Source organism: Narcine bancroftii, chromosome 4 (genome assembly GCF_036971445.1).
Source record: "Narcine bancroftii isolate sNarBan1 chromosome 4, sNarBan1.hap1, whole genome shotgun sequence".
NCBI classification, from domain to species: Eukaryota; Metazoa; Chordata; class Chondrichthyes; order Torpediniformes; family Narcinidae; genus Narcine; species Narcine bancroftii.
In genome coordinates, this window is record NC_091472.1 from 232,410,764 (window position 1) to 232,421,312 (window position 10,549).

General features: G+C 37.0%; 1 protein-coding gene across 14 annotated transcripts in view; it reads left to right on the forward strand.

Annotated features, from left to right (window-relative positions):
- The window catches only part of hdac4 (histone deacetylase 4), a 481,405-nt gene extending 472,857 nt beyond the window's left edge, over positions 1-8,548 (forward strand). For all 14 annotated transcript variants that reach the window (XM_069934297.1, XM_069934289.1, XM_069934292.1 and 11 more), the window contains 3 exons: positions 2,964-3,048; positions 4,585-4,735; positions 4,902-8,548. In XM_069934297.1, the coding sequence (XP_069790398.1) occupies positions 2,964-3,048; positions 4,585-4,735; positions 4,902-4,941 (276 nt within the window). In that variant the 3' untranslated portion in view covers positions 4,942-8,548. The remainder of the gene's footprint in view (positions 1-2,963; positions 3,049-4,584; positions 4,736-4,901) is intronic.
- The last annotated feature ends 2,001 nt before the right edge of the window (positions 8,549-10,549 follow it).

Sequence of the window (10,549 nt, forward strand, 5' to 3'; positions counted from 1 at the left end):
AAGGTCATTTTTCTTTTTTTATATATAAAATACCACATGTATTTGGATTAAGTTTGAAACATTGTGATATGTTTGTTAAGTGGTTTTATATTAAATAAAATTATTTAAAAATTTCTACCCTTTTATTATCTGCAACCCAAAGGGAGGTGATATGTCTTCAAAGACCTGTTCATAATTCTTTTCACTTAAAAGGAAACAAATTGGTTTTTGATGGATGAAATGTAATGTTTCAAGAAAGAGGGGTTAGATCAAATCAACCAACAGGCAAATGGTTGATCATGCTAAGTTTCATGCCACTGTTAGATTACAAAAATATTTCACTGTAAAGTATACTATATATTTCCCAGTTATTAATGCACATTGCTTCCTCCTGGCATGGAGAGACATAAGCAAAATATTTTGGAACCAACAGTTTCCTGTTTAAATTTTGATTTCCTTTACAATAAAATGTTGGTATTACAGGGGCTTTCTTGTGAAGGGGGGGGGCGCAGTTGTAATCCTGCAAGGGAAAGAAAATTAATCATGAAAGATTGTGTTTAACTCTTTGCTTTTCAAATCTTTGTATTCCTAACTATTCTACCAGATTGATTGCTGATCTGTGGAAGTCCTGACTTTTTTAATTTTTTTTTTCTACTTTTTAACTGAAAACTTATTTTTCTTTTCTTTGCATTGAATCCAATCATTTGAAAAATAGGTTAGTTTCAAATGTATACTAGAATTTAACAGGAGAATTTCAGCTAAAACTGAGCTCAGAACTGGGAGCATCTCACGCCTTCAGGGCTGAGTTGCCCAGATGGTGCATTCATTGCAACCAGAGAAGTGAATGTATTTATTTTAAGTTCCATGATCTTCTCAAACAGTGTGCTGTTAATGAGAGAGCAGGTTGATAGATCAAATGCCCTCTGCCTGAAATTATTCATTATTTTAAAAATAAAAAAATTGAGAATGTTATATAAATTTATTTCCTAGGTTTTGGAGATTGTTTTGTAATTCAAATAGATTAAATGTCTAATTTGATTGATTCCTTTCCTTCTCTAGTTTGTGGAATGAAACTGAGATGGGAAATAATCCTGATATTATCCACATTTTGTGATAAAGTGCAGATAGCTTAGTGGTATGATGACTTGCTTTGATAATCTTAAAGTTTGCTTAAAAAAAAAATCCCTTTCCAAAAATCCCGGCCACATGCATAAAGATAGCAGTTGATTTTCATACATCACTTAAATTTTGTTTTTGAAGAACATCATCGACTCAGTGAAAATTTTTGATCCTCCAATATTCAGATAAAATGTTGCCTTTTGAGTCCTTCTCTCTCATCAGAGGAGAATTACTTGGATTTCCTCCAAGAATGAAAGGTTTCTATTCAAATATAAAGTCCATGTAATTTCAGATAGTATCTGTTTTTTTGTGCAGAATATCATGCCTTTTTTTAAAGGTCAGTATAATTGGTGGAAAGCTGAATCAGTTTCATCGGAATTGTATCCATCCAAGCTGACTGTTGCTCGCTAGAATTGAGTTCAATGAGTGGTCAGTTGTCTTAATAAAAATCCAAAATTTAACTACTTTCTTGTATTAATCCTTTCACAGGAAATAAAGTCATCAACACGGATTGAGTTACATCAATGCATCTTGTAGTTTCAATTTTATGAAGGTTATTATTTATTCTTTCTCCTGTGCTCCTAGGTTTCTGCAATTTATGATGTCAAATATAGGAAGCTAGATCATGTTGACCCTGGATATATTTGTGATTTGCCCTGTTTATCTCTGCTCAACAAACATTTTGGATCCTGAAGCTGTGAAAGTTCTTGGATGAATTTTGTGCACTAAAATTTCCGATGCATTTGATAGCTTTAATAATAGCACAGAACAAAGAGTTTTCCATTTTTAATTGGAGCTATGAGAGGCCCAGAGGACCCCAAAACCCAGCAGCAATAAACATTCACCAAGACAAATGATTACTTAAACAAAAGTTACTTAATTTTCTTTAAACATAAAAACAGGATTAAACTTTAACTTGTTACTATTAACTTAACCAAACTTAACCCCTTTCTAATTCTGAGCGCATATGTATGTAATGTGTGTACAAGTTCAGAAAAGTTATTTGATTCATGGTCTAATCTCATTTCTCACTCCTCCAAGTTCACCGGTATCAGGCAGTTCTTAGACTATGCACAGAATTTCACATTTATGAATCTTCACCAGGCTTTGGTGCTTGAAATGTAAATGATTACACTCAAGAAGGTTCTTGTCGGTTTTCAGAGAGAGATTTGTTGCTTGCTGGACACACACGAACTGATTCCTTCCAATCAGCCGTGTCAGGTTCTTGCCGAAGAAACTTGTCCCATCAGAATTTCCAGATGATAACCTCTTTCTTTCAGGTCACCACAGAGTTTCTTCTGATTCCCTTATCTCAGGCAAAACATACAGCCAGCCATCTCCTCTTGTATGGACCACAAGGGCTTTGAACAGACTAAATTAAGAACTCACAACCCATCTTCAAAATGGGGTTTTCATACAAACTTCCAAAAGCCACTGCAGAAAACCAGCAGTCTCTCTCTCTCTGTCACACTCAGAGAAAAACCTGTTTGACTCTCTCTGCTTGCAAAACTACATGACTTTCCTAGAACAGCAAACTGCCTTCAGACAGATTGCTGCACCGGACCAAATCGTCTGAGTCCATTCATCTGTGGCTTTCCAAAACAATAATCCATTACTCCACAGCATGTCCAATTAACACCTACTTGTGAAGTCCTTCAGCAAAGCACGTTCCATTGTCTTTGCAAAGGCACTGGGAGCCTGGACTGTGTGGCTTGAGCAGAGCTTTTAAATGAGATCTATTTTGAAGTGTTTGTATCTGTGTGTGACCTAACTAAAAACCCCACAATTTATCTCCTTCAAAACATTTCTATATAATAATATAAAATATAACACAGAGCTAATTATGTTTTGATTTCCTTTTTCAGCTTGAGCCATTTGCACAAGAAGTACTGCAGGAAAGACCAAATCCCAATGCTGTTCGCTCCATTGAGAATGTAATTGAAATACAGAGTGAGTAGAACCACAATTTTCTGAAGTGTATCCATTACAGTGACTAACTGTATTCAATTAACTAACTTTTATGATATTTGATTTAGTGGCTCAAATGCACTTCTGTTGAACTTCAAAGCCTTGCTTTTATTCAGAAAGAAAAAAAATCAGATTAAAAATAATGTCATGGACATAGAGAATGTCACTGAATATTGTAGCAGAATCTCGTTTCTGCAAGATGGGAAGAGTAACGAGCCCCAGCCTTTCTTGCTCTACCTTCAATGTTCTATTGAGTCTGTTCTCAAACAAGGGATTTTTTTTCTCTGTGATAATCTCAACTCCTAGGTCTTTGAGTATTGTCTGAGCATCTGAAATTTCACATACTCTAAGCTTTTTATAACAAATGCTTAAATATTCCTGAACAATAGCATTTTGTGTGTCATGATTGAAAAAACATATCAATAATTTTAGTAACTATCCTCAAGAGCTGTCAACTTGAGTTACAGTTGCAGGCGAGTGCATACATTAGAGTGATTTACTGCCAAAATCTTTATATGCGGTTTCTGTGAACTCAGCTGCCAACTCTAGAGTTAAACCTCTGCCCATTCCTTCAGAGGAGGTAGAAAAAGAACTGATCAGTCCAGACTAGTCTTTTTGTCTCATCTCCTCATTTCCTAACACTTGTTGTAGTATGATGCCAATGGCCTGTTTGTGGTCATTACAACTGCCCTTTTAAGTGCAAAGTGATGGAAGAAAGTGCTGTAATTGATAATTATCAATTATCAAGAAACATACGGGGGTAGTAGGCTAATTGGGGTATTTGGGTGGGCCGGAAAGGCCTGTTACCATGCTGTATGTCTAAATTTATACAACAATGTATTTCTTTGAATAGTATTGGCCTTGCTTCAGAAACACAGTGTAAAAATCCAGAATTTAATTATTTGAATGAAAGCCTTTTGGATATCATTTCAGTTTTCAGGAGTTTGTGTTGATGGTTACATTGCTTTTGTAAACATTTAGTGCTGATTTTCTTGATATCCCTATAACCTTACAGTCAAAATCAACAGGAAAAATATTTGGGATTTAATTTGTATAGCAACCACTGTGACTTATTACAGAATAATGAATGAAATTGTGATGTCCTTGATTTATGTCAAAGATTTAATTGGTTGTTCTTGGTTTGATTTTTTTGACATGAAAAAAAATGTTACATTCAGAAAGCGAAACCAACCGAAGAATTCAGTCAGACTTTGAATGTTCTGCTTTGATGAAAAGAGAAGTAAACATCATTATCTCCACTAGAGGGCATTTTATGCTCTTGAACAAATGTAATTGTTAAGATTAAAATCCCTGCTCATCTTAAAATCCTCCTTTCAGTTAAAATGTACGGTTATTAAAATGCTCAATTATAATTAAAGACTAAGCTTGTTATCATGATAGATTTAAGTGTACATCTTAAACAGTATTAGAAGGTTTTCAAACAAGAAAACATTCTTGATTTTATATCTTCTTTGGTGGCAGTTTGTCCCGATTGATCAACATTTCATTTCTCCTTAGGTAAATACTGGAAGTCACTCCAGCGATTATCCTCCACAGTCGGCTACTCACTGATAGAGGCCCAAAACTGCGACAAAGAAGAGGCTGACACAGTGACAGCTATGGCCTCGTTATCAATGGGGGTTAAACAAGGACCTGATGCAGAGAAGAGGTAAGATGGGAAGAAAAATCTCACTCGGCACTAAACAAGACTTGTTTCCGGGTAACTAACTGGGAGATTGAGTTGATCCCCTTGAAAAGATATTTTGTGTGATTATGTATTGGCCTTTTCAGAACTCTGATTAACAAGTCTTTATCTCTACTTTCTTTCCCTGCAGGCCAGACGACGAACCCATGGAGGAAGAGCCACCAATGTAGTTGCCAGCTGGAGTTCTCTCTTTTGCACACAATATCTTTATTTCTCTAACTCTGCCAGACTTCATTCTGTATCCTGTGTCCTGCTGTGGTGTTCTTCCAGAATACAAGGACAACTGGGCAAAATGCTGGCAATAAACAAAAAATAAAGACATTTTTTTTACCTCTGTCCATTCCTGAAATAGGTTTGTGGGACAGCCAGCATTTACTTTGGCAGAGTCCCCAAGGAGGTGTAATCTCAAAAGCTCTGCTCTGAGTTTACCTACTCAAAAGTTCTCCTGTCTCAGGCAGTCAACCACTGTTTCTGTTGTTCTTGTCCTTCAACAAAGGAGTTCATGCCATCTACAAGTCCAGGTGCATTGATTGTAATCTCAACAAATCCAAGTGGCATACAGTAATAATTCAAAGAACATTAGTGTGGAGAGAAAGACTAGACTGGAATGGAACAGAAGCATGGGGCTATTTTCTCAGAAGCCTTTTGAAGACGTGAGCGTTTGTGCCTTTTTAAACAACAAATGGTTTGCTGACTTTTGAATTGGGGAGCAATGCCTTAAAAGTGTGGAAATACTTCTTCCACTTTGTGATGTGGAAGAGATGGTGGTGAAGCCTCTTTCCTGGCATGCGTGCAAAAAAGGTCCAGTCACCAGCTGGATTTCCATATCAAGTTGGAGTACCATTTTTGCTGTTTTTTCCAAACAAACCTAGCCTATTTTAAGGTAGTTGCCAGTCCAGAGTGGCAGATTATACTGTTGAAACTTGTCGGGTTATCATTAAAACCTGCTCTCCTTATTATGCTGGGTTTATATAACACTGAGTAGTATAGGAAATCAACCAATAACAAAGCATGTGTTAGGTTGACTTGCAACAGATAAACATGTTTAAAAATTGGAATGTTAATCAAAAGCATGATTACCGGACATTTTTTCCCCAAACTTCCACTTCTGTGGTCTCATTTCTAATTAAAAAAACTGAAAACATAAACCAATAATAATCTGTTATCCATTAGAAAATAAGAGGGTTTTTGACAAAAAGACCAGGTAATTTGTTAATAGTACAGGAGATAATCATGTACAAATGTTTTCTTAACAGACCAAGTTTGATTTTATTATGTGGGCACCTTCCAGAGGAAATGGCTTTCACTGAAGCTAAGGGAAGATGATTGTGAATACTCGGAGGAGCACCTCACTGAATGCTTGTGGTCAGACTTGGCAACTACCTTAACCATTGCATTTTTTTTATTTGTGTTCATTTTTACTCCTGGTAAACCATTTAACAAAATAATATCTACTTTTTATATAAAGAGATCCTTGCAGGTTTTTAAAATCATGTTTCATAAGACCTAAAAACTTTTTTAATTAATTTTTTCATGAATTCCAGTTACTTTACCCACTGGTATTTCAATGAAATTATTTTCATTTTGACTTTTTTGTGATTACTTCCTGGTTCCAGTTTAATTTTAATCTTCTGTATTACACCCGCCCCCATGTGGAACATAGCTTTCTGATGGCTTAAAGAAGTGTACTGGAGATTTTCAGGAGGATGTACTTTGAGTGAGGGATCTTGTTCAAACTTTGTGTAACAATTCCAGTTGGTGTATATTACTATATGTTCTGTTATGAGTAGATTTATCAATGAAGTCTTGTAAGAATAGTATTGCAAGGTGATATCATACCCATTTAAATATGAGTAATACTACAGTGATACTACATTTGATATTTGTAACTGGTTGCACTGCAGAAGGCCTGCCATTTGCTAAGGGGGAATTAGCATTAAGGTTTCCAGTTGCCCCACTCTGAAGCCAAGAAGGAAGAATTTTTTGTTGTTGTTGAAGGACTGGTTGTTTTTACATTGTGGCCTAGGAGCTATGCTTTATCCGCTATTGACAGGAGTGGGAAGTGCCCTGGGCCCACGGTTGATTCCATTCTGCAGGTGCTTGGGTTGGCCCCAGAATGTGACTAATGCTGGCTGTGAAGCAGCATTGCGCTGGAGTATGGGAGAAGGCACACTGTCCTGCCCTCTGTAATGTACACAAGCACGCTCACTCTGGGATTTATGGGACAACTCACATGGGGGTTATTAACTAGTAACATTTTCCTCTGAGTAAATGGTTTTCATTCCTCCTTTTTCTAATGGTTGCTTGAAGCTTAATGAATTTAGCGCTGTGGGGAGTATGTGGAGCATGTGTGCGTGTGTGAGATGTTTGGCAACACTGAATAAGGGCACTACTGTATTTTTGTTTTAAAACAGATTTACACAACAAAATATAACCAGCTGTAATCTTTAAGATGGTGTTCCACACTTTCTATAGGATTATGTATGTTTGATTGCAAAGCAATTAACACATCAATTCTGTGACTTTTAAGAAACTGTTTGCATCTACTCTTGATGTTAAACATTCCTTTAAATACGTGGAGTTAAGTATTCATTCCTTTTGATAAGGTGACTTTAAATGTTGTTTTTAAGGGGCCCATTGTTTTCTTTTAAGGGGCATTGATTTTTTTTTCATTTTAGTGGAGTCAGTGAGCTTGCATGTGCCACAAACAGAAGATACCATTTGTTCTGTACAGGTATGCATGCAATTCGCATCGTTATTTCTGGGGCAAGTTTACCAAGTTTCGCTTTTTTTCCTCAGCATCTGCAGATGAGGATTGACTTTTTTTCTGATGAGCATACCAGGAAACCTCAGAAGGAGATGCCTCTTATTGAAATATCTTCAAATATCACTCTTTAATACCGTACTGTTATAACTTGATACTTAAATTTGACAAAAAAATATCTAGCACTTGTGTCATACCAATAGACTATTGCATAATCTGCATATAAAATTGTAAGAACACAGCAAAGAAAAATTGTAGAACTGTTAACTGCCTGTGTTGTCTTGGGGCCAACCCTTTTGAGGTGAGCAATTTTTTTCTGGACTAAGTATTTAAGATCATAAACAATTAACCTTTCAGCACAGCTGTTCTTTATCTCTGCCACCATAAATCATATAGCGGTAATCCACTTAGCAGTTGTGTATTGTGATCGATGTGGATGAATATTTTCAAAGAAAGGTTTTTTTGGGGTGATATTGTTGTTACGAAGCAGGAGTGATGGTTACCTAACAGCCTCACTTTCCTTCATGTTTTGAAATTGACTGCAGAGTATCACGTTACGGTGTATTACGTTTTGTGCTCCATAGTGGAGGCGCCTTTTGTTTTCTTTTCCAGTTTGAGAGGAGGAAAAAGTGTGAGAAGAGTTTTAAAGTTAGTTCACCCAAAATCTTTTATTTCAGTAATGTAGTAATGGAAGTTGTAACTATATTTTATCCTCCTTTGTACCTATCTACACACAAAATGACGCCACCATTGTTATCAGTATCAGTAAACTGATTTTCTGTATTTTAGCCACAATCAATTATTGTATGGACCTATTTTATTGGTGATAGCCTTTTGTGGTAGCTTTTGATGGTCTTCATTTGCCTGTTGAAATGGGTCAGCCTTTCAGACTGACTAATGATGTATCTCCTTGACAGTACAGACTTCATTTTTGACTTTATTAGGAGTCCAGTATTTTGTACCACATTATGACAACTTGCTATTGTGGTGTAAATAAACTAATTACAACATCACATTTAAAGATGTGCTTTCCTTATTTTAGAGTTCTGTTATCAATCTAGGTTAACCTGGAGGAAAATAGACTGAAATTTTTCTTTGATAACTTTGTTTTACAGCTTTATTAGAATTATATTCTGAATGGATCCAAAAATTGTAAATTGCAAAACATTATTGCAACCTCATCTTACAGTATCCCTTGCAGAAGCGAAAGCCAGGCACATCAAATTCAGCTCTGCCAAGCCTTATCATCGGGGTACTGGAAGTGGGAGAAGAGAATGGAGTCCTTACTTGAAGTAGGGAAATGAAAACAACTGTGGTAGTTGTTGGCCATATAATTGATATTGATTGGTGCATTACCTGTACCCCAAGGAGATGAGGAAGGGAAGAGACAGATGGAGCCAGTGAAAGAGCAGAGTAGAAATTGACGCAAAAATAGTGAAATTTGAGTTGTTTACAAATACAAATTTGTTTATAAATCCATTATGCCCTGAACCTCTTCCCATGCATCTTCTCATTGCAGATGAACTTCATGGCATCTACCATCTCAATAGTCCCTATCAACACACTCCTGGTAAATTACACCCTTTGAACTTCCAGCACGCTATGTTCTCAGGTCCTCCTGAAGATCTAAAGACCATCTCTTTTCAGGCATGGTGTACCAACCTTTCTTCACTAACTGAACACCAACTTCACCTCCTACCAACACCTTCCTCCCCAAATAAGGCACTCGCTTCTCTCCCTTCCTGCATGTTTAAGATTAGATCACTAAAAGTTATCACCTTCCTTCCAAAAATGATTACTGGTAAAAAGGCAACCAGATTAAAAAATGGGACCATTTCTGGTCAATGTAGTCAACTCTGTGTGGAGCTACAGATGATGGGCAAGGTCCTTCATGAGTATTTCTCTCTTTTTACAGAAAGATACAAGGCTTGGGGACTTGGGGCAGTCATTGATCGTGAGAACAGTTAGTATTACTGTTGAAGAGGTGCTAAAGGTCCAGATACATATGAAATTAGACAGATCTCCTAGGCCTGATCGTATATATCCAAGGACACTGTGGGAAGCTGCAGGGGAAATTGCAGGTGCCCTGGCTGAGATTTATGAGATCATTAAGTACAGATGAGGTGCCAGAAGACTAGGGGGTGGGGGGGGTGCGGCGTGGTGGCAAATGTGCCTCTTTTCAAGAAGGGTACTAGAAAAAAAGCCTGGGAACTACGGGTAAATGAACTCAACATCTGTTAAGGTACTAGGCAGTAGTCTTAGGAAGAAGATGCATTTAAATGGACAAAGGCTAATTGGAGATAGTAAAGCATGGTTTTGTAAATGGGAGGACATCTCACAAATCTGATTGATTTTGAAAATGTGACCAAGAAGGTTGACCAGAGCAGAGGTGCAGATTTCAGCAAGGCATTTGATAAGACTTTTCTGAGGAAGGTCACGTCATATGGAACCCAAAGTGAGATAGCAGAATTGATAGAAAATTAACTTAAAGAAGAAAGCAGAGGGTGATATTGGAAGATAATTTTTTTCAGACTGGAACCCCATGACTAGTGGTGTGCCACAGGGTTCAGTGCTGAGCCCATTGTTGTTTCTCATCTATATCAATTATTCAGATGAAAAATTACATGACATGATTAGGAATTTTGCAGATTAGATATTGATATTGCAGATAGTAAACACTGTTGCTAAAGATTGCAGCAGGATCTTGATTTGACTGGGGAGAGGAGTGGTTAATGGAATTTAATGCAGAAAAATGTGAAGCAGGACTTACTGTGAATGGTAGGAATATGGTGAGTGTGGTAGGCCAGAGGGATCCAGGTGTTCAGGTAAGACAGGGTACTCAAAAGGGCTTTCCACACATTGGCCTTCATCTGAGTATTAAGTATAGAATTGGGAGATCATGTTGCAGTTGTACAAGACTTTGGTGCGATCCCATTTGGAGTATTTTATTCAGTTTTTGTCACTGTGCTGCCGGAAAGATGGAGAGGGAACAGAGAAGATTTTGAGGATGTTGT